Genomic DNA, 22,803 nt, shown 5'->3' on the forward strand with positions numbered 1-22,803 from the left:
AACATGCATTTTGATATGGACCTTAGATAGTAAGCTCCCTGGGTTAGGGACTGATGTGAAGGTGCGGTATGTAAAGCTCTGTGCAGACTGTCATCTCTATATAAATACCTGCAATAACAAACATATAACATGCATTTTAATATGGACCTTAGATTGCAAGCCCCCTGGGTTAGGGACAGATGTGAATGAATGTGCATTATGTACAGCTCTGTGTAGACTGTCAACTCTATATAGACATCTGTAATAAATAAAATATATTATGCATTTTGCTAGGGACCTTAGTTTGCAAGCCCCTTGGGTTAGGGACTGATGTGACTGTGTAGTATGTAAAGCTGTGTGTAGACCGTCGGCTCTATATAGACACCTGCAATAAATAAAATATGACATGCATTTTGCTAGGGACCTTAGATAGTAAGCTCCCTGGGTTAGGGACTGATGTGAATGTGCAGTATGTAAAGCTCTGTGTAGACTGTCAGCTCTATACATCTCTAATAAATAAAATATAGTATGCATTTTGCAAGGGGCGCTGTGTAGATTGTCAGCTCTATATAAATACCTGCAATAATAAATATATAACATGCATTTTGCTAGGGACCTTAAACAGTAAGCTCCCTGGGTTAGGCACTGATGTGAATGTGCATTATGTAAAGCTCTGTGTAGACTGTCAGCTCTAAATAGATACCTGTAATAAATAAAATATAACATGCATTTTGCTAGGGACCTTAGATAGTAAGCTCCCTGGGTTAGGGACTGATGTGAATGTGCAGTTTGTAAAGCTCTGTGTAGACTGTCAGCTCTCTCTCTCTATATACCTGTAATATATAAAATATAACATGCATTGTGCTAGGGACCTTAGACAGTAAGCTCCCTGGGTTAGGGACTGATGTGACTGTGTAGTATGTAAAGCTGTGTGTAGACTGTCGGTTCTATATAGACACCTGTAATAAATAGAATATTACATGCATTGTGCTAGGGACCTTAGATTGTAAGCTCCCTGGGTTAGGGACTGATGTGACTGTGTAGTATGTAAAGCTGTGTGTAGACTGTCGGCTCTATATAGACACCTGTAATAAATAGAATATTACATGCATGGTGCTAGGGACCTTAGATTGTAAGCTCCCTGGCTTAGGGACTGGTGTGAATGGTATGTAAAACTGTGTGTAGACTGTCAGCTCTATATAGACACCTGTAATAAATAGAATATTACATGCATGGTGCTAGGGACCTTAGATTGTAAGCTCCCTGGTTAAGGGACTGGTGTGAATGGTATGTAAAGCTGTGTGTAGACTGTCGGCTCTATATAGACACCTGTAATAAATAGAATATGACATGCATGATTGTAAGCTCCCTGGGTTAGGGACTGGTGTGAATGGTATGTAAAGCTGTGTGTAGACTGTCGGCTCTATATAGACACCTGTAATAAATAGAATATTACATGCATGGTGCTAGGGACCTTAGATTGTAAGCTCCCTGGGTTAGGGACTGGTGTGAATGGTATGTAAAGCTGTGTGTAGACTGTCGGCTCTATATAGACACCTGTAATAAATAGAATATTACATGCATGGTGCTAGGGACCTTAGATTGTAAGCTCCCTGGGTTAGGGACTGGTGTGAATGGTATGTAAAGCTGTGTGTAGACTGTCGGCTCTATATAGACACCTGTAATAAATAGAATATGACATGCATGGTGCTAGGGACCTTAGATTGTAAGCTCCCTGGGTTAGGGACTGGTGTGAATGGTATGTAAAGCTGTGTGTAGACATAAATAATACATAAATAAAATATGACATGCCATTTGGATGCTTTGGCAACAGGTAGCGATCAGCCTTGGTGTACGGCAGTTAACCCCCTGGTGCCCAGCCCTCCGGGGGATTAGCAGGGCACAGATGGACAGTCGCTGTAAATCGGGCACACACATGAATGGTGCAATCGCTGTGCTGCAGCGACTGCAGAAGCGGCGGAGTCCCGCGCACAGAAGGGGTTAAAGCGCCCAGGTGATCCGCTGGAAGCAATGCGGCAGCCGGCCAGGAAGAGGTTAACGTCGGCGGTTGGGGGGGGGGGGGGGGGGATGACACCGGAGCTGGGTCTGCCTCGCCGTGACGTCATGCGGCTCCCCAGCAGTAGCGCCAGTCACCAGCGCCAGTCACCAGCGGCAGTGAGCGGCGGCAGTGAAGAGCAGCGGCAGTGAGCGGCGGCGGCGGCACACAGGGCTGGGAAGAGTGACAGTCCAGCCTCCTGTAATCGCCGTGTCATGTGACTGGGAAGAGTAGTAAGACAGGTGCCTAGAGCGGAGCCTCAGTCAGGGGCTGGTTGCCTGTATGAGTACAAGCCTTCGTGTGTGTGCCTGTCTGCCTGCCTGCCTGTGGATTGGACTTGCCAACGTTTATTGCCGTCATTCAGGGACTGAATGGCGTGGGACATGTGCAACCAGGACTCTGTATGGAGTGACATCGAGGTAAGCATTGCAATCCCTACCACCATCCCTTCTTCTTATCAGCATTGCATTCCTTTATCTCTGTGCATTCTTTATTTGTATTTCTTTGTATTTCTAAAACAATCCTCCCCCATGGGGAGAAGCGGAGAGGAGAAGTCGGAGCTCTTCTATTTTAAGGCTGGGATGGGAGATTAGCTGCTGTCATCGTGTCTCTTGCACTTGGAAACTATTTGCATGTGCCTTTGGCTTGTCTCCGCTCCCTCCAGTCACATGCAGTATGTATGCTCCCAGATATTGATAGGGATCGGTGTCTGAAGTCTTTCCAGTGGCCTGCTTGGAAGCCAGCCATGGCTATTTATATATCAATTAACTTCCCATCATCAGTGTTATTACTGCTGGCATACTTGGATCCTGCACTGGGGAGATGTATGCACCAACCTATAGCTGAGTGCCTAGTGCCAACCATTAGGGATCGCTTCTTCTACTCTTCTCATACTGACCATTAGGATGCTGTGATCGGCTGGACCTGAGCTGTCATCGCACATCTATGTGACCATACCATGGTGCCATCTCACACTGGTGCCTATAGGATTGGGCGATGTGATGCTACTGCTACTGATTCTGCTTCTGCCTCTGCTTCTGCTTCTGCATGGGTAAAAATAGGTGGCTATACATCAAATCAACAGCTTCTGCTGAATCCAATTCATGAAAAGGGGGAAAGGAAACAGCAAGCTGTCCTATACTGGTCCCTGGAGTATGATGTATAGACACTGGATTGTGCTGCTGCTCTGCACTCTGACAATTGCAAGGGGATTAGGGAGCATCATACAAGTCATACATGGAATAATAAGAATACAAACTTTACATTGAAATAAACTTTAGAAGAAAAAAAACACACATATATATACATTTATAATGAAATTAGTCTGTATGTATGTATGATAAATATATATGGAGAGAGAAAGAAAGATATCTCATTGTGTGTGTGTCTGTGTGTGTGTGTGTGTGTATATAAATATACATATATATATATATATATATATATATATATATATATATATATATATATATAATAAGATGAGTATATGTATGTCTATATGTATGATATATATATATATATATATATATAGAGAGAGAGAGAGAGAGAGAGAGAGAGATCTCAGTGTGTGTGTATATGTATATATATATATATATATATATATATATATATATATATATATACACATACATATATTCATACATATATGTATATGTGTATAGATAGATAGCTAGACAGATAGATTTGTGTGTGTATAGATGTATGTATGAAAACATAAATAAATAAAATATATAATAAATGAATAAATACAAATATATATAGTATAGATAGATCTAAAAATAGATATATGTGTTTGTGTATAGATAAATATATGTGTGTGTGTACATATGCTTGAAAAGTGCTCATGCTTGGAAAAAAATACACACACACACACACACACACACACACACACACACACTCACATATATACACAAACAGCATATATAGTTTGTGCATGTATTAATAAATAATATATGTTAACTATATATATATATATATATATATATATATATATATATATATATATATATATAATTGTTTTTTAAATACATGAGATATATATATGTGTATATAATAATAATATACATGTGTTTGTATGTGTATACATATGCTTGATAAGTGCATGGTCTTGGAAAAAAAAAAATATATATAATGTGTGTGTGTGTATGTGTGTGTGTTTTTTCATATTGAACAAGCATATTGACACTTATTTGACAAGCACAATGTGCTTTCATACACACACACACACACACACACACACACACACACACACACACACACACACACACACACACACCTCAGTTCACAAGACTGACCCTGGGATCTTTATTTTCCCCTAAAAAAAAAGTGAGTCCAATGAGATGTAGAAATGACAGTCACATGGCTGAAAATAAAGATTCTTATCCTTTGCATGAATTGATCCATAGATCCACAATCCTATTCCACTGTTGGACACAGTTAAAGAATAAAAAAAATGGAAAGCTGGATGTATTTCCACTTGTATCACTTTTACGTATTTATTTGATTCATTGCGATCGATCGCGCGTTATCTTGAGAGATAAGGGAAATGCACGGAGGTGAACATGGCACAGCCATGGGGCGAGTTTGCGGCCGCCAAGTCCTAATTGTTAGTGAGTAGCCGGAGAGTAGTGTGGCTTGCTGTGGAGCGGATGGTGTGGGTCTCAGCTGCTGCTTCCTCATTTTTCCATCATGCATTATTCCTGAAGCTGCCTAAGAGCTGATTGAGGAGCAGCTAGCATGGAAATAACTGGAGATTTATTTTTGTAAAGCAGAGACGGCAAATAACATATCAACAGTTATTGATCTCCATGATCGCCATGGTTGGGGCTGGATGGGGGCTACCACTTGGCATTGTTGATAGGACAACTCTTGCTAGAGCCGGAGTCAGGATTTGCTGCTTGTGTACATCTCCTCGCTGCTTCTTTACATGAAGCTAATTTGTGATGCTTGGTAAACTGAAAAAAAAAAAAAAAAAGGCTGATTAAAAGGAAAAAAAAAAATGCTGGCTTGCTGGGAAATGCAATCTGTCTGCTCCCAGAACAGGACAGACCGATGCTTATATTAATAAAGGCCCACGTAGCTCAAGTCCCAGATGTTTCACATTTTAATGAGGATGATGTGCAGAGAGATTGCAAAGATTGATAGAAGCGTTTTTACAAGACACATTGCAACAAGTTCACCTCTATTGGCTGCACCTTTTTGTTGAAGACGCAGCTTGGGATGATGAAAAAGTTGAACGTTCAATAGAACCTCTTGAAGATGTGGGTGTGCAAATGGCCAGGAGACGTCAGGGGCCAACGGTGACACCTGACAGCTATTGATAGCCAACAATGGGCTTTGCCTCGGCACTCTTCGGCATCTAGCCAGTAAGGCAGTGCACAGAGTTCTAAGGATGTGCGAAGTGCAACAACCTAAAGCAGCCAATGGGATTATCATTTACATGGATGATATGAAGAACTGCATTTTGCACATCCTCTTTGTGCTTTCCACAATTTTTATGAAAAAAAATAAAAAAAAAATAAAATACTTTCTAAGGAAAAGGAAGATAATGTTGCATATATTATATTTTATGTATGGGTAGTACACAGGTTATCAGGACTTGTAGTTCCACAGCAGCATAGAGACACGGAAGAGTGACCGCAGAAAAAGCCCAAGTGGTCTATCAAGTCTGCCCCATCTGAGTATAGAGCTATGTTTGTTCCAAACATGTTTAAATCCACTTACTGTTGACTGACCTACTACCTCTGCTGGAAGTCTATTCTACTCCTTTGGTAAAACATCACTTTCTAAGGTTAATTTTGAACTTTCCTCCTGCATACCAGTGTGCAATCCATAGAATACCTGCACTGTAGTTCAACACATGTATGCATATGCACAGTGTGTACATATATGTTTCCCGTTGTCCAAGGCTAAACAACGAGGCTCTATTATGACCCTATTGTCAATTTTTTGGGGGACGTATATTTGATCTGTAGGCCTTATGGTCATAGGAAGTGGATGGTGGCACATGAAATGATAAGCACCTGTTACAGATGTACAGGCAAGTGGCAGGAATGTGAGGGTGACAGCAGAGGACAGCTTGCTGTGTAAAGCCTGGTACTCGCTCAAAGGTCAGATATAAATTAACAGCCTGTAGATATGCCCAGGATTTTCGACAGTAGACTTGCATTCTTATCTTTGGCTAAACAGCAGCAAGTGTTTTGTAGCTACAAGAACATTGATACCATGTAACAACACTAACAGTTTCTTGCTGGCTGGGAAAGTTTATAGAGCATTTTTTTACATTGTATATTCTTACTATTATAGTGTTATAAAGCTTTAAGATAATGCATTTTCATAAATGGCACTGGGGATGAATTAGATTCTTTCATGCACTAGATAAAATGAAATGGGGAAACTAATTGGCTGTTATGGGTAATACACACTGGTCTTATTTCAGGCACTTTGATAAATGAAGCTCATTGGGCCCTATTTATGAAAGCGTCTGAGATAAGAACCATCTGTTTTGCCAGTTCTTTGAATGAATGGGTTGCTGTGGGGCATCAAAGACAATTTTTTATCCATTGAGTTAAAAAAAAATACAGTACCATAAGGAAGAATTTTGCTAAGCACTAGTCAAATCTGAACTAGCCAATGGCATAACCTAAGAGATTAATATGCCTGAAGCAGGTAGATAGGCAGACCGTTGTTAGGCATGGGAGCTATGGGAGTATGTGCAGCAGTGAATAGGATGTTGGCTAACAGAATAGTCTACAACGGTGGTCTCCAAGCTGTGGTTCAGGGGCCAGATGTGGCCCTTTGTTTGCTTTTATCCAGCTCATGGGGCAATATTTTATCCACTGATACCAATTATCAGGCATTTATGCCTCAAGTGTCACCAATGAAGAGGCACAATTCCTCAAAATAACTCAATGATGGGGCACAATTCCTCCCCTAGACCCAATAGTGGGGCACAATTCCTCCAAATGACTCAATAATAGGGCACAATTCTTCCCAATGACCCAATGGTGGGGCACAATTCCTCCAAATGAACCAATGCTGGGACACAATTCCTCCCAATGGTGGGGCACAATTCCCCCAAATGACCCAATGATGGGGCACAATTCATCCCAATGATCCAATGATGGGGCACAATTCCTCCCAATGACCCAATGATGGGGCACAATTCCTCCCAAAGACCCAATGATGGGGCACAATTCCCCCCAAAGACCCAATGATGGGGCACAATGCCTCCAAATGACCCAATGATGGGGCACAATTCCTCCCAATGACCCAATGATGGGGCACAATTCCTTCCAATGACCCAATGATGGGGCACGATCCCTCCCAATGACCCAATGGTGGGGCACAATTCCTCCCAATGACCCAACGATGGGGCACAATTCCTTCCAATGATCCAACGATGGGGCATAATCCCTCCCAATGACCCAATGGTGGGGCACAATTCCTCCCAATGACCCAATGATGGGACACAATTCCTTCCTATGACCCAATGATGGGGCACAATCCCTCCCAATGACCCAATGGTGGGGCACAATTCCTGAAAATGACCCAATGATGGGGCACAATTCCTCCAAATGACCCAATGATGGGGCACAATTCCTCCAAATGACCCAGTGATGGGGCACAATTCCTCCCAATGTCCAAATGATGTTGCACAATTCCTCTCATTGACCCAATGATGGGGCACAATTTCTCCAAATGACCCAATGATGGGGCACAATTCCTCCAAATGACCCAATGATGGGGCACAATTTCTCCAAATGACCCAATGATGGGGCACAATTCCTCCAAATGACCCAATGATGGGGCACAATTCCTCCAAATGACATCAATGGTGGGGCACAATTCCTGCAATTGACACCAATAACGGGGCACAATTCCTCCCAATGACCCAATGATGAGGAACAATTCCTCCCAAAGACACCAACAGTGGGACACAATTCCTCCCACTTACGCCCAAGATGGGGCAATGTTTTTCCCTGCTGACGTCAGGACCTTTTCTACTCTGAATGGTCACAGCTCTCCTAAAGTCTGAAGGACAGTAAACTGGTCCTTTGTTTAGAAAGTTTGGAGACCCCTGGCCTACATCTGGGGGTCTGTTTTTTGTGTGCGAATATTGCTTTTTTTAACAGCTTTTTTTTAGGGTGGGCACAAACAACAAATATATTTATGAAATCTGGTTTTGGGAGTCATCCAATCAGCATACAAGCCACCTCCTGAAACTAATATAAAACTTTATGTCTTTATACATTTATTTGCCCTTAAAACATTTTTTTAAAGTTTAATGAAAGTTTTACTTTAGACCAAAGTTCTTCTTTAATGGACCTGAGAGAATGATAAAACCTGTTTTAAAGTGGACATGCTGCCCAATAGCTTTTTTTTTTTTTTTTTTTAGTGCAGGTAAGAAAACAGAAGCTAAAATCTGATTGACTTCCAGAGACTATGCCTTCTGTTTTCCAATAAATCAGCCATTATGTTTTTTATGGACTCAGTGTCAAGTATGTGGAGATAAAAAGGAATAAATTGCATCATGGCCTAATGCTGTCATGTACTTCCAAGAAATATCTTTCTATGAAGATATTTAATTGGTCAGCAGTACCTTTATAAAAATTAAAGTGTAAAGGGATCAACGTTCTTTGTGACCCTTGCATGCGCTTCTTTGGAATTTGGCAGTCGGCCCTATCCTGGAGAGACATTTTGATAGGCACAGGTATGGTTGAATGATTACTTAATCTGGATGGTTTCCAAAGTGTGTAAGAGTAGCGTAACCTTGATAGTCACAAAGCAGAAAATAGTTAATCACATGTTACCAATGCAGATTATGTATCAAAGGTTAATTTCAGTGGTGCTTGTGAAGATATTGACCTGACGTTCTCCATTTTGTCTCTTGCAGTGTGCTGCTCTGGTTGGTGAAGACCAGCCCCTTTGCCCAGATCTTCCGGAGCTGGATCTTTCTGAACTTGATGTGAACGATTTGGATGCGGACAGCTTTTTGGGTGGATTAAAGTGGTACAGTGACCAATCAGAAAACATTTCCAATCAATACAGCAACGAATCATCAAACATATTTGAGGTATGGTATTGGCCTATGCTTACAGGCTCCATGTTGTTTACCAGCTTGTTTATCAGGATAAAATATATGACAGCTTGGATGCACACCAAACTTTTTTTTTTTTTTAACTGAGGATCAACTCGCGTCGTTTAATTTTGTATTCTTGGAAGATGTTTGCACAGAGAGTGTTGGGAAATGTATATAAATGCAGGTGTTGCTAGACCAGACAAGCATTTGTCACCTTGGCATGCGCTGCGTGACCTTCCGGTTGGGTTCCTGGTAGTGTTTCTGTGTTCATAATTTGCTAAATGGTCCTGATATCTCACTAGTCATTTGGGAAGTACTTCAGATGCATCTCCGGAGATGCGAAATGAAGGAGCTCTGTTGTCCACAAGCATGAAGGTTATTAAGGCTGTGACAGTACCCTCTGGCTGGTCTTTTTTTCCTTGGGCAGACCTTGTAATTCTGAGGAAATGAAATGTAGGATTTTAAAAATATGCAGCATATTTGGATGGAGCAGAATCGTTGGCGAAGGGCTGATATGAAACTCTAGTGAAGGGAGACAAGCACTTGTTTCATTTTTTTTTATACTGGAACCGAGAAATATTTTAGAGTATCCCCATTGCCTAAATTTAACAAGTGGTGCTTAATCTGTGTCTTGCATATATAACAAAGGCAGCCATGGTGCTCTTGTTAAAAAACACGGGCATGTCTATCTCAGCCAGCTTCTAAACACCAATCGCACGCAAACCTGCAACTGAAAAATGACAGTTGGGAAATAAATGTTTGATAATGATTGGTTGGTATGCTTTATTTTAAGACAGTTCTTTCCTGAAGAATTTTATAAAGAAAGCTTCTTTAGGACTTTGTGTTTTAAAAGTGTTTCAAAAATGATATTATTTTTCCACCACCACCTATTGGACATCAATTTGCCCTAGAGGCTAAATGTGTGAATTTTATAGGTGGATGTGGGGAAATAATTATAGTTGCTTCTATTGCCAAGTTGGTGGACAAGAAAAAGCTATTTTTTTATAAGCCTTGAACATTAAGGACACAAAAGTGAAGACTGTTCCACTCAGCCCTTGTACACATGGTTGGACATTCTGACAACCAAATCCGTTAGATTTTGTCAGACGGATTTTGTCTGAAACTGTTGCATACACACGGTCGGACAAAGTTGTCGAAAAATCCGATTGTACATAATGTGATGACGTTATTTCGTTACGACGGGACTACATTCAGGCTAGTAGCCAATAGCTTTGGTCTAGGAATTTGATCTGAGCATGCGTGGCACTTTGTCCGTCGGAGTAGGCTACACATGATCGGAGTATGTCCGATCGGAGCATTTTGTCGCAAAATTTTACGGACAAGTTGGAAAACAGTCCGATGGAGACCACACACAGTCGGATTATCCGACAACACGGTCCGATAGGACACGTTCCATCGGAATCTCCGACCGTGGGTACAAGGGCTAAAAGTGCCACTGTTGGTGAGAACAGACAGGAGCTAGGAGATGGCTACGTCTGGAGGTATTCCCCTGATAAGCCACTAGATACTTGTGCCTAAATGGAATGTATCAGTTACTGTTTAGTTGCCTTTTTATTAATTTAAGAGAACAGAACCAAAAATGAATTGCCTAGAGCACAGTCTCTCAACTAGGGTTCCATGGAACCCTAGGATTCCTCCAGAGGTTGCTAGGGGTTCCTAGGGCAAAGAGTAATTTCTGCCTCTCGGATAAGTTCTGTTCTGACACCATTGATCTTTTTAGCGGTCTGAAAGGTGGTCATTCTTCCCAATGACCCCAAGTGTAAGGAGCATTCCTCCTACTGACTTATCATGAGTTGTAAAAAGAGTAATTTTTAGCAGGGGTTCCCCAAGGCCGGAAAATTATTTCTAGGGTTCCTTAGCGTTAAAATGTTTGAGAAAGGCTGGTCTAGATCAACCACAGGTTTTTGTTCTTTATTCCTTGGGAAAGAATTGAAACAATTGGAAAGGTTACAAAAACTGTCTCACAGCAACCATCCAAGTTAAAGCTTAACTCTAGGCAGCTATAAAGACACATCTTTGTAATAATTAATACTGTACATCATTTACGAGCATTGCAAGAACTTGAATTTAATTTGGTATCAACCTCACAGTCCCTGTACAGCAGAGCTGGAGTGTGAGAGGAGAATAAAAAGCACAAGGAGATAATTAGTTCTTGTGCTTACAAAGATCATGCTTATAGGAGGAGCAAGCAGAGTGACAGAGAGAGGAGCCCATCGCTGTGCTACTTCTCTTTTCACCGAGTCTGGGGCAGGTCGTTGAAAGATGCTAACCATCAGACTGAGAACATCTAGCGACAAAAAAATAAAAAGTAATGTGTGAGGAATCTTTGGATTGAAGCTGGATAGTGCAGTAAAAGGGGGTTTTGTCATCTTTAGATTTTAATGGGCACTTCATTTTTAGCTTATGTCTGGCTGGAGTTCTGCTTTAATCTGTCTGTGAAGCAAGAGAAACCAGCCCAAGTATTCTCTTCTTTTCTTAAGCAGCCCCAAGGATTCCGATTATGCAGCTGTTTTGGCATTACCACAAGTGTCATTGTCCCGGTTTGTATAAATCCGTTAGACACGTTTTGGTTAAACCATATTGGTAAATTCTATAAATTACTGGCAATTGCCAGCAATTGGTGTTATTGATGAATGTTTCTATTTCACAAGATGAGAGGAAGAAGATCTTCTTCAGAGACATTGACAAATAAGGAATACTTTCATGTCTAAAGTGGAATGCCTTACAAGACAGCTGCATCAATTGTTGCCCTTGAACTTCATCAGTGCTTCCTTTGTCAGTGTAACACTACCCTGGCATAAAAAACCCCAAGAACACAACGAGGAGAGAGCCTAGCCACGTGCCCTATTATGTTACAGCAGTTAGTTGATGGAAAAGCCTTAATTGAAGTGGACAGGGCATCTTTATTTTTAACCATTTTGTTTTTAGGAGTGCAGCAAGGAATTTCAGATCTACTTAGTGTAGATGGATTGCTCCATTTACATTGCATGACAAGATGGTCATCATGTTAAACACGTGTCACTTTTACTGATGTGGGATTTCTTGCTGCGTAGTTTAGAAGTTGTCTTTAGAGAAGGCAAAAAAAAACCCCCAAAAAACTACAATGGTTCCAGGTTTACCTAGCGCAAATCTAAACCCAAAAACTAAAATTTTATACGGTATATTATAGCTTACTGATCCTTAGATGTGATGGCTGCATTTGTTTTTTTGTTTTTTTTCCATTGGTGATCCAACCTGTAACACATTTCCTCTCTTAGGTTGGCTAAACTCGCTCCTTCACTGTATCTACGAAGGGGCATTATAGGCAACAGCAGTAGTGTCAACCTATGGAGAAGGTGTTAAATGGAATAATACCTTTAGATGGCCTTTACAAAAGGCATTAACAAATTTAAGCCTAAACCTAACAAAAGGCACTAACAAATTTAAGCCTAACAAAAGGCACTAACAAATTTAAGCCTAACACTTTAAGGGTAGATTATGACTAGCGTCTAAATCTCCCTTGACTCTGAAGCCCAATTCGCTTCCAGATCACACTCCAGAGGCTACTGAAGCGATACCTCCACACCTCCTGTTTTAACCCCATTTTGGCCGACAATAGTTCCACGTTTGCGGCGCTTCACTATTGACTTGCATGTACTGCTACATGTCGGGTTCAATTAGCTGTGGTCATGAAGTGAAGCTTTGCAGCCACGGCATGCAAACATTCCCCTATGCTGCTTATTGCACCTTAAGGGGAGGGAGGGGTTGGCAGGTGGCAAAAACACATCTCAACGGCACAGTTTTGCCATCCCCCAACTGCAAGCCTAAACGAGGCCTTAGGCAGTTACAGAACATTTACCTTGATAAAATCTGACCTTTGTAAGCAGTCCTGCCAGTGTTAAATATTTTGTTTCAGCCCCCTACCTGCCACTCTTGCTGGACAGCTTGGTCTGTTAAAGGAAATTGAAAAATGAGATAATTACTGGCAGGATCAACAGGCAATACAACTATATTATGGGGGATCATTTATGTCATGTATTTTTTTATTTTTTTTGCTTCTAGTTCCACTTTAATAAGGCAGTTAGTAATGTAATAAATCCCATAACCCATAATAACCAATGAGGTTTAATCTTTCACTGATCTGATTGCAGTAAACTGCAGACAACTAATATGTAATATTGTGCTTTACACACATCATACATGTTTCATTTGCAGCTAGCTTTTGGTGTTGTGCCTTTAAAATAGTACTGTAGTCTAATAAGAAACTCCACTATCCTGATCACTATGGGGTTGATTTACTAAAGGCAAATAGACTGTGCACTTTGCAAAGTGCAGTTCCATCATCCAATCATGCGCAAGCAAAAATGTTGTTTTTATATTTCCTTGCACGTGATTGGGTACTTTGCAAAGTGAAATGTTACCTCATTCACTGAGCTCTGGAGCGACTGCACTTGCAGAGTGCAACTGCACTTTGCAAAGTGCACAGTCTATTTGCCTTTAGTAAGTCATCACCTATGCTTCCTTAGGCTTGGTTGACACTGCATGCCGATGCGGCTCATAGCAGGGATCCTGTGCATCCCGGTTCACCTTTTCAGGTCTGATTTCAGCTTGAATTTTGAGCTGAATTCGGACCTGGAATGGACCAAAAGATGCACAGGGCTCCTGTGCAAATTCACACCAGAGCCGCATTAGAGATATGTGAACCGGCTCCGTAGAAAGCCGGTCACATAGTCTTCTGCTATTGCGAATTGGATGTGGTGATCCCGCATCCAATTTGCTATAGTGTGAACCCACACACTATTTTTCCAAGCAGTAGGGCTGTGCCTGCACTGCATTGATTAACTGCTTCTTTTGTCAGGGGGAGATCAGAAACCTGTATACTCACCCAATCCTCCGCTCTGGTGGCAACCGGTGCTCCTCCACAACGTCTTCATGTCTATAGCAGGTCTGTGAGCGTGGTGACATCAGGATCAGTCCACCGCACAAGACCACTAGACCACAGGGGGGGCAGGAGCCGCAGGGACCAGTCTTTTGCTGGGAGAATTGGGTAAGTACAGGCATACCACACTTTTAATTACACAATAGGGTTTATTTACTAAAGCTGGAAAGTGCAAACTCAGGCTCACTTCTGCATAGAAACTAAAGAGCTTCTAACCCCAGCTTGTTCAATTAAGCTTTGGTAATAAAACCTGGAAGCTCATTGGTTTCTATGCAGAAGTGAGCCTGATTTTGCACTTTCCAGCTTTAGTAAATAAACCCCATTGTGTACTTAAATGTGGGGTATGCCTGCTCTTAAACCCCCTAGTACAGTGATGTTTTGGAACTACATTTCCCATGTTGTTCAACTACCCTGCAAAGTGTATGAGCATCGTGGGAAATGAAGTTCCAAAACATCTGGGGTGCCAAGATTTGTCATCACTGCCCTAGGCAAAAATGAGCAGTTAACCCGTCTAGTGCGGGCACAGCACAACTGCATGGAGAATTTTTTTTTTTTTTCTGGAGTTCAGCTTTAGGGTAATCATTAATTGAGGTCCTGCAATCATTCTATTCACCTCAGATACTGCATGTCTGTGTCCCTATGACATTAAAGTCCCATGGCCAAATGCCTAGTTAATTGCCGAAGAGGTGGGCCAGCCACTCTAAAATCCGATCCTTCTTCTTAGCTGAGGTCAGATATCCAAATACCTTTGGTTATATGACTTGCTCCATTACCTAATCAATTACTGACCTAAAGCAAGCAGCCAGGAAAATGTCAGGATATCTAATATGCACATGCTTGTTCCCGATCGATAACTCCCCAAATAAGCCTGGAACTTTTCGTAAAGAAATTAGCAATGGCAGCCTTCATATTTAAACTCTGGCATGTTCTCTTTAAGAAGGCGAGCTGGGCCAAGTAACAGGTGGCTCCTTAATTGACCATGGTCTTGGATGAATAAAATATACCCACAAACTGTTACAAGTTCTAATTATGCCTTCCAAATCCAAACGCTGCAAGTGCGGGACATGAGTGGAAATAGAATATTCTTTTTAAATTCCGGCCATTCTTGTACGAGCCGTGCCACTCTTTGCAAGCATTCCGTTTTACTTTAGAAGAAAAGTGACCTTGCCTTTTAAAATTCCAATTATTTTCCTGTGCGCACACAGTTCATTCATCTTTCCACTGTCATTATGTTCAGTCACATGCACACACTGCCACATGTCACAGGCAGGGCCCGCGTCTTTCTGGTTTATGTGACACCGGCTGCAGCCAGTGGGAGGCCGGTTGTTACCAGAGACAAGGGAATTAAACACATTTTTGTGGGAGTGAGCCTGGCTGCCTTGGCTGACTGCTTTATGGGAATAAGAAGTAATAAAGTCACAAGACTCGGACGTACAGGTATGACAACAGGTATATTGTCTGTGCAGAAGCCGCTGTGCCTGCTCCCAATGCAAGGACGCACAGTTTGGCAATACACAAAGGCTAGCTTTGTTACGCTCTTGCTTTGGGAAGCTTAGGAAGAACTGGCACAGGCTTTTAAGGGCTTTGCATCACCGCACGTTTGACTTGGGCTTTTGTGTCTGTTTGTACATAAATCCTTATTGCCACAGACAAGTTTGTGTGACTGAGGGACTATTAGAGCTCGTTATGCTATTGCGGCAGGAAAAAGGTGTGCGCTTTTTATGCCGGATAAAACTGGCACAGGCTGATTGAGCCATTCCACCCGACTTGGAATTATCATAAGTCAGCTCATTAAAAAGATTTGGTCATGTATATTTGTGGCCAGTTCTAAGTAATGGCACCACTGATGAGCGTTCAGATTGTACAGGGAACAAAGGATTAATATTATCATACAGGATTTGTGTAGTGCCAATAATGGGCGCTGCGCTTTGCAATACGAAGGAAGACAGACTAGGTTTAGACTGACATCCAAACCAAATGCGGAACGCTTTTTTGGAGGGAATGTAATACCTCCTAACAACCTGTTTTGAACCCATAAATGCTGCACCACCGTGGCACAGTTGCGGTTATTCCCCATCTGCTTGAAGGGGTCACCTTTGGTGGGCTAGCTGCCCACCAAACAGAACATAAGACATACATTTTGCAGTGGACGCATTGCCTTTGCAGCTTAAAAGGGGAGGCTGCTAAAAACACATCTCAACAGCATTTTTGAATGCCCCAACTGCAAGCCTAAATTAACACTTAAGTGGGGTGCACACTATAAGAAAATTGGGCGAACCATTGTCCGATTTTCCTCATTGTTGCACAGTAAATCTGAACCGATGAACAAAAAGTCATACGAAAATTCTCATACGACAAAGGCTTTTTTATTGTTGTTTATTGTTTCTGATCGTGCGCAGTCGCGAAAATCGTACGAAAAGGGTACACATTAAACAAAAATTGTTGGTTCTGTTCCCGCATGAGAAACATTTTGGAGTTCGTCCCTGTGTACAAACTATACGAAAATCATACGAAAATTCTTTGGACGAAAATGTTTGCCCGATTTTCTTATAGTGTGTACGAGACTTTAGACTTCATTCACACTTTGCAATTTGGAATAGTGGGCAGAATCGCTGCAATTCTGTTTCATTTCCAAATCGCATGGCAATTTCTGCACAACATGTGACACGTGTTTGGATGCAATTATCTTTTAATGGAAACCCAAACACAATGCGATTCTGCCATGATTGTCAAACGACAGGATTGCAGGGCAATTGTGGCAAACCGCGCCTTTAAAAATTTGGTATAGTGGGCAGGAATGCTGGAATTCTGTCTCAGTTCCCAGTCACGTGGGAATTGCTGGACAACACGTGACACATGTTTGGGTGCTATTATCTTTTAATGGTTCCCCAAACGCAATGCAATTCTGCCATGATTGCTAAGTGACAGGATTGCGCAGCAATTGCAGCAAACTGTGCCTTTAAAAATTGAGTGAAGCGTGTCGCCCTAAAAGGAGAAGGAGCTTCTTTTTGGGCAATAGAGCAGCCCATTCGAGTGAATAGGCTGACCCTATGTGACATGCAAAATCACATGAGAATTTCTCTTTAAAAATTGTGTAGTGGGAGCGCTTGTTTCCACTATGTGATATCTGAATGGGGCCTCATGGCTGGCAAAAGGGGTGGGCGGGAGGGGCAGCTGCCCTGGGTGTAATCATTTACTGCAGGGATGGGGGCACCCTAAGGGGGGGGGGAGCAGTTTGGCCCGGCCTTACAATAAAATTCAAGGCAAGAAGGTCAGGAGGGCCTGGTGTGAGAGAGCTAACAATTTACAGAGGAGGAGCAAGTGATACAAAGGTAATACCTGTGAAGTATCAAAGGTGAAAGTAAATATACAGGCAGTCCCCGGGTTACAAACATCCAACTTACAAACAACTCCTACTTACAAATGGAGGGAGACAACAAGAAGTGAGAGGAAATCTACCCCTAGGAAGGGAAATTCTCTCCTTTAAGAGTTATTATGGGGAAAAGGTGTCTCCACAACAACCCAACATTTTCAAAATCCAATTGTTATTGGGACAGAAAGTGAAAGTGAAATCTTCTGAACAGGGGCACAATCAGCAAAACAAATGTTACAGGGGTGATAACCCATCCCTATGCTATCCAAAAAGCTTACAAATATATTTTTGGGCTGGAGCTACACTTAAGAAATTTACTCATCCTGACTTACAAACAAATTCAACTTAAGAACAAATCTACAGTCCCTATCTTGTTTGTAACTCGGGGACCGCCTGTACAGTTTGTAGGTGAAGGCCAAGATAGGCTTCCCTGAAGAGATGATTTTTCAGGGATCACTTACTGGTAGATAGAGTAGGAGATAGCTGGGCAGATTAGAGTAGATAGTTCCAAAGGATGGGAGAGGCTCTAGGGAAGTCCTAGACGGGATCATGAGAGGAGGTGACAACAGTGAATATAAGGCCAGATATAATTATTATGTAGGTTTTTTCCATCTCGCCTGTTTGATTTAGGAAACATATTTGGGTAATAAAAAAAGGGAGTTTCCCCTATACAACCCAATTATTGGCAAGGTAGGTCTGAAGTGGTCAATAATCATTCTGTGGATGGCAGGCTTCACATATAGGGGTTTATTAAATAACACGGTGTTGATCAGTGATGATGCGTGCAGTAACCCATAGCAACAACAAGAAGAATAAATCACCAAACTGATCTAACTACAATAAATCGAGTTGGGTTACGCTCAGATACTTTCTGAATATCATGCCATTTTGGACAGTATTGTGGAAAAATGAAGATCAAAGCTCTATTAGAAAAGTGCAAGGCACAGACCTGTCTACGTGACGTCATGACTTTTATGCAGTCAGCATAACAAAGTCGTATCATGCACAGTTAAGTCAATGGGCGCTAGAATATTTTTTGCAGTGGGGTAAAAAACGATCTTATGTTTTTACACCATTTTCTCACTCCAGCAGACTGAATTGTCTCATAGGAGACAGCGGATTAGTAGGACTGAATTTCATGCCACTTTCCACCTCTCACATTTGCACAAACACGTACATTTCCCCCAATGCACATCTGCCTGTTTGTAGAATGATCTTTCATATGATAGCTTGGCCTCCAAATTGCACATATGTGGCTGGCTGCCTCATGACGTCTGTAGGTAGTAAAAAGATCATTTATTGTAACAGCTGGCAAAATCTCAAAGGAAAAGGTGAATACTACATGTACAATTTTTGCTGTCTCTTTTTAATGCAGAAAAAAAGAACATCTGCAGCAGCGCAACTTCTGAACCTACTTTATGATATTTGTCCTTAACCGAGTTAATTGCATGGAGAAAATAAAGTTATTTCAAAAGTCACCATTGTATAAAATTGACAATTGTGTTTTCTGCAATACATACGCCCATGCATGCACAATACGAGCATACGTACATATCTGCTAAAAATATTGTCTGCAAATGTCTAACCTCAGTTTGCGTCCATTGCTGCATGTAATATACCTTTAAACGCTAGGTGTCATTATGATTTTTTTATTATAATGTAATGATCACCATCATTGCAGTGTGCGCACTTTTACATTGTCGTACAGTGACATTTATTTTAAGCATTCTGCAAAGATTTGACACGCTTTCATACAATTTGAGTTTGCAGGCAATTTTCGGCAGCCTTGCGAGGGTTAAAAGCATCCCGTAGCCAAGGCAGGAGTTGGCCTTCTCAAAAAGCGCCTGTAGCATTGTTATTTTGTCAACCAGCAGGTGTCACCCGGTAATCAGTCTCTCCACACGGTGCTGAGTCAACATTACTCACAAGTCTTCTCACTTAGGAATGCAATCTAAATCTGCCGCTTTACATCCCTAGCAGAACCAGGGAGACACTGAGCGTTCCACAGAAACTGCGTCTCAGGCGTAACACATTTACATAACCGAACGGTAATGCCTAGCTCATGAAATGCATAGCGCATATTAGCAAGGGGAGGAAAGGGGGGCAGACAAATTGTTTTACTGATGATTGAAATGGCCCAGTATGATTGCAGCTGCTTTATCCTCGGTCCTCCGAATGAGAGAAGGGAATGAATCAGCTTCAAAAAGCCAGAGTTTGTCATTCTTGGCAATGGAGAGATCTACAAAGATGAATGACTTTACCACCGACGTCACATTCCTCAGAGCTGTGGCATACCGATAGGAATTTTTTTTTTATTTCTTTCCCACTCGTAACTTTTTATCAGGTTATTCACATAGATCCAGATTACAGGTATTCCGCAGTGCCGCAAGCTTCACGACAATGCCGAGTTATTCATTGTAAGACTGATTAATGAATGACCAGATCTTGCATAAAATGACTTGGCCTCACTTTGAAACGAGTAGTACTGTTGTCTTTGCCAGTCTTGTGACTGCGGTTAATAGGTTCTTGGTGGAATTCAACCTCCAAAGAATTTACTCCAACGACTCGTTTTTTCCATTTTTAATTTGATGGCAGAGTTATCGCCCAGGGCTGGGAGTTCCAGGAGACATAATTTAAGGGGGGGAAAGTCATTGTGGCTGAATTTTTAATTGGCTGGTGCCCTTCAGTTCCTAATCTGTTCTCTGTGCATTATGTAACCAATTACATTTGGAGTCTTTACATTTTTTTTTTTTTTGCTTTTGTTAGGCTAAAGCCGGATACACACTACAGTGTTAAGCTGAAGCCAGGTAAAAACCGCTGTACTAACAATGCAAGGTTAGTCCAGCAATCTCCCCTGCTGAGCTGCCCCTGCCAGAACACTCTGATCAGGAGTCTGTCGGATTCCGGTTTTCCAGCATACACATCCGACAGAAGCTGGCTGAACAGCCGAATTTTGTTTGACAGACCGACATAGACACGAGCAGAATTTTTTATTTTTTTTTATTTTTAAGGAAACCATTTTAGAGAAATACATGGGCTTCCATTGTTGACTTTTCCTGAAGAGGCTAATGGCCTGGCTGTTGTGCTAATCTTTTGGCTTTAATGCTTTATGATTTAAGCCGGTCATACATGGATTGAAATTCAGCCAGTTCAGCAGGGACGGACTTATGTATGTATAACCTACCTGTATGGGCAAGTAGGTTATACAGAAGTTGATCTACTGATTGACTTATATACAACCGCCCAGTTGAATTTTCCCTGATCAGTATCTCAGCAGGGAGGATTCCCTCATCCACATCGAGTGCGTGGATGGAAAATTCAAGTCAGTTTTTTCATTGAAAAAGAGACTAATCTATGGGCTTCCTTAGGCCCCTTTCACACTAGTGGACCAATTGTGTCCGCTGGTAAGTTTTTAGGTGAATCTGATTGGATCCTCCAGTCTCCTCAGTGTAGCGGCAGGAGTCAACAGACATGTGTCCGTTGACATCCGATCCAATGCTATCCGCTAAAAATGGATGAATGGGGATCCATTCCTCATCCATCTGGCAGATCACATGGCAGTCAGGTGTAAACAGACAGGTAGTTTGTTTACATCCAACTACCCATAGAGGAGAGCAGGCTGTGTCTGTATACACTCTGCATAAGCGGAGCAGACACGGACCAGCCATCTGCTTGCTAAGCGGAGATCAGTGGACAGATCCCCCGCTGAGCAGGCGGACTCCAACGGACATTTGAAATGCACACAGGACAACCCACTTATACTCACCTTCATAACTCTAATCAGTCAACTAGCCAGTGTTTCTTAGCCCCTTTTCAGTTTTGGCCCCCTTTAAAATTCTACAGAATCTCGAGGCACCCCATTCCAAAATGTAAAGCACCAAATGAATAGTTTAATATAATGCAGCAACATTCACACACATAGGACACACAACATTAGAGTGATTTATTCTTACACAGCAAGTACACCTTTGACTGAATGGTATTCAAGCTTCCCTTTTACCTCAGGTTCTCTCCCTCACTCAGCTAGTATGACCCCAGTGCTGATGGAGAGGGGCAGAGGAGGGACAAACAACGAGTATGCAATGTGCTCCTTATCAACTGATGACTGCACTGGAACACATTGCACTGGTGTGAACTAGAGCCCTTGGAATACATAGAAAACAGTGTGCATGCATTGTTGATGCAGAAAAGGCACTGGGCTGTATCTTCTGTGAAACAGCCCTCAGGGCAGGTGTAAAGAACTATAAAAATAACAGAATGTTTAATCTGTCAAAAGTGTAGTAAACTTGTTTTCCAACCTTCAGAGTATTGTATTAGCGATTGTCGTTGTAGTAAAAAGTAATGATCATATACATTACAATCTGATTGTATACTCTCCTTCAGGCTTATCAAAATACTGTAATATGATTGGCTAACCCATTTATGCAGGGCTGTCTTTTTGCATGAGCCCCAGGTGCATGGAGGGTTCCTGCAGTTCCCCACCCCCACAGAAGGGGGAATTGCATGTGGACACTGGACAGAGAGGTTGATCAGAGTGGCATGAGGGGGAAATAACTGGAACCAATCTTTTGTGGCTCACCATGCATCGGCTGAAAGTTATTTCCCCCACCTAACCCACTAATCACTATCGGATTTCCCTTACTACCTGGGCCGTCCTTTGTGACACCTCTTCAAAGTGCTACCAGCTTTCCTCCTCTCCTCTCCCACCGGAAACACCTGCAGGCACACAGGGGGATCTCTAGGATAGAGAGCAGGGAAGGGGCCGGTAAATATGTAATTTACCTGCCCCTTCCTTATCTTAGTGAACACAGTGAGTGATCGGTACCAATCACTCACTGTATTAATTCATAACTGAAGCATACTAAAAGCTCAATATGTAGGATACTTTAGCCACATCCACTGTTTGCCGTGGTGCCCTACGCACGACACAGGTCACCATGTCCCTAGTAGGGGCCCCAGCGCATTACTTTGCCCAGGGGCTCGTGATGCTATTAACGTTGCATGCTAATACATTTAATGTTTGTATGCAATCGAATCTGGTATACTCAATGGTAGATTTATTAGCATTTGTTAAAGTAGACGTAAACCCTCCTATCGTTTTCAGCCAAGGAAGCTGCCATCTTGTCCTCTATGTAATTTTCAACTTGCATGATGCTGCACATGTGATCAGTTATGACACCAGCCATTGGATGGTTTGACAGTTTGGTTGAGAGCACAAACAATGTGACAGTTAGCATTTCCAGCATGATGGGAATGTAACTGTTTTTTGAAACGATTAAATTGCTGGGTTTACTTCCGCTTTAAATTAGATTATAAAGTGTGTGATCAGCTTAAAAGCGATTTCCACCTTTTGCAAAAAAATAATAAATGGACCCACA

At 41.9% G+C, this 22,803-nt stretch overlaps 1 protein-coding gene across 2 annotated transcripts in view; it reads left to right on the plus strand.

Annotated features, from left to right (window-relative positions):
* Positions 1–2,138: 2,138 nt before the first annotated feature.
* Positions 2,139–22,803, plus strand: part of PPARGC1A (PPARG coactivator 1 alpha) — a 132,130-nt gene continuing 111,465 nt past the window's right edge. The window contains exons 1-2 of one of the 2 annotated variants that reach the window (XM_077477702.1): positions 2,139–2,454; positions 8,928–9,107. In XM_077477702.1, coding sequence (XP_077333828.1) covers positions 2,407–2,454; positions 8,928–9,107 — 228 coding nt within the window. In that variant the 5' untranslated portion in view covers positions 2,139–2,406. The remainder of the gene's footprint in view (positions 2,455–8,927; positions 9,108–22,803) is intronic. The other variant, XM_077477701.1, reaches the window with a different exon arrangement.

The sequence above is a fragment of the Lithobates pipiens genome, unplaced genomic scaffold, assembly GCF_037356315.1.
Source record: "Lithobates pipiens isolate NorthernLeopardFrog02 unplaced genomic scaffold, aLitPip1_a1.2 Scaffold_13, whole genome shotgun sequence".
NCBI lineage: Eukaryota > Metazoa > Chordata > Amphibia > Anura > Ranidae > Lithobates > Lithobates pipiens.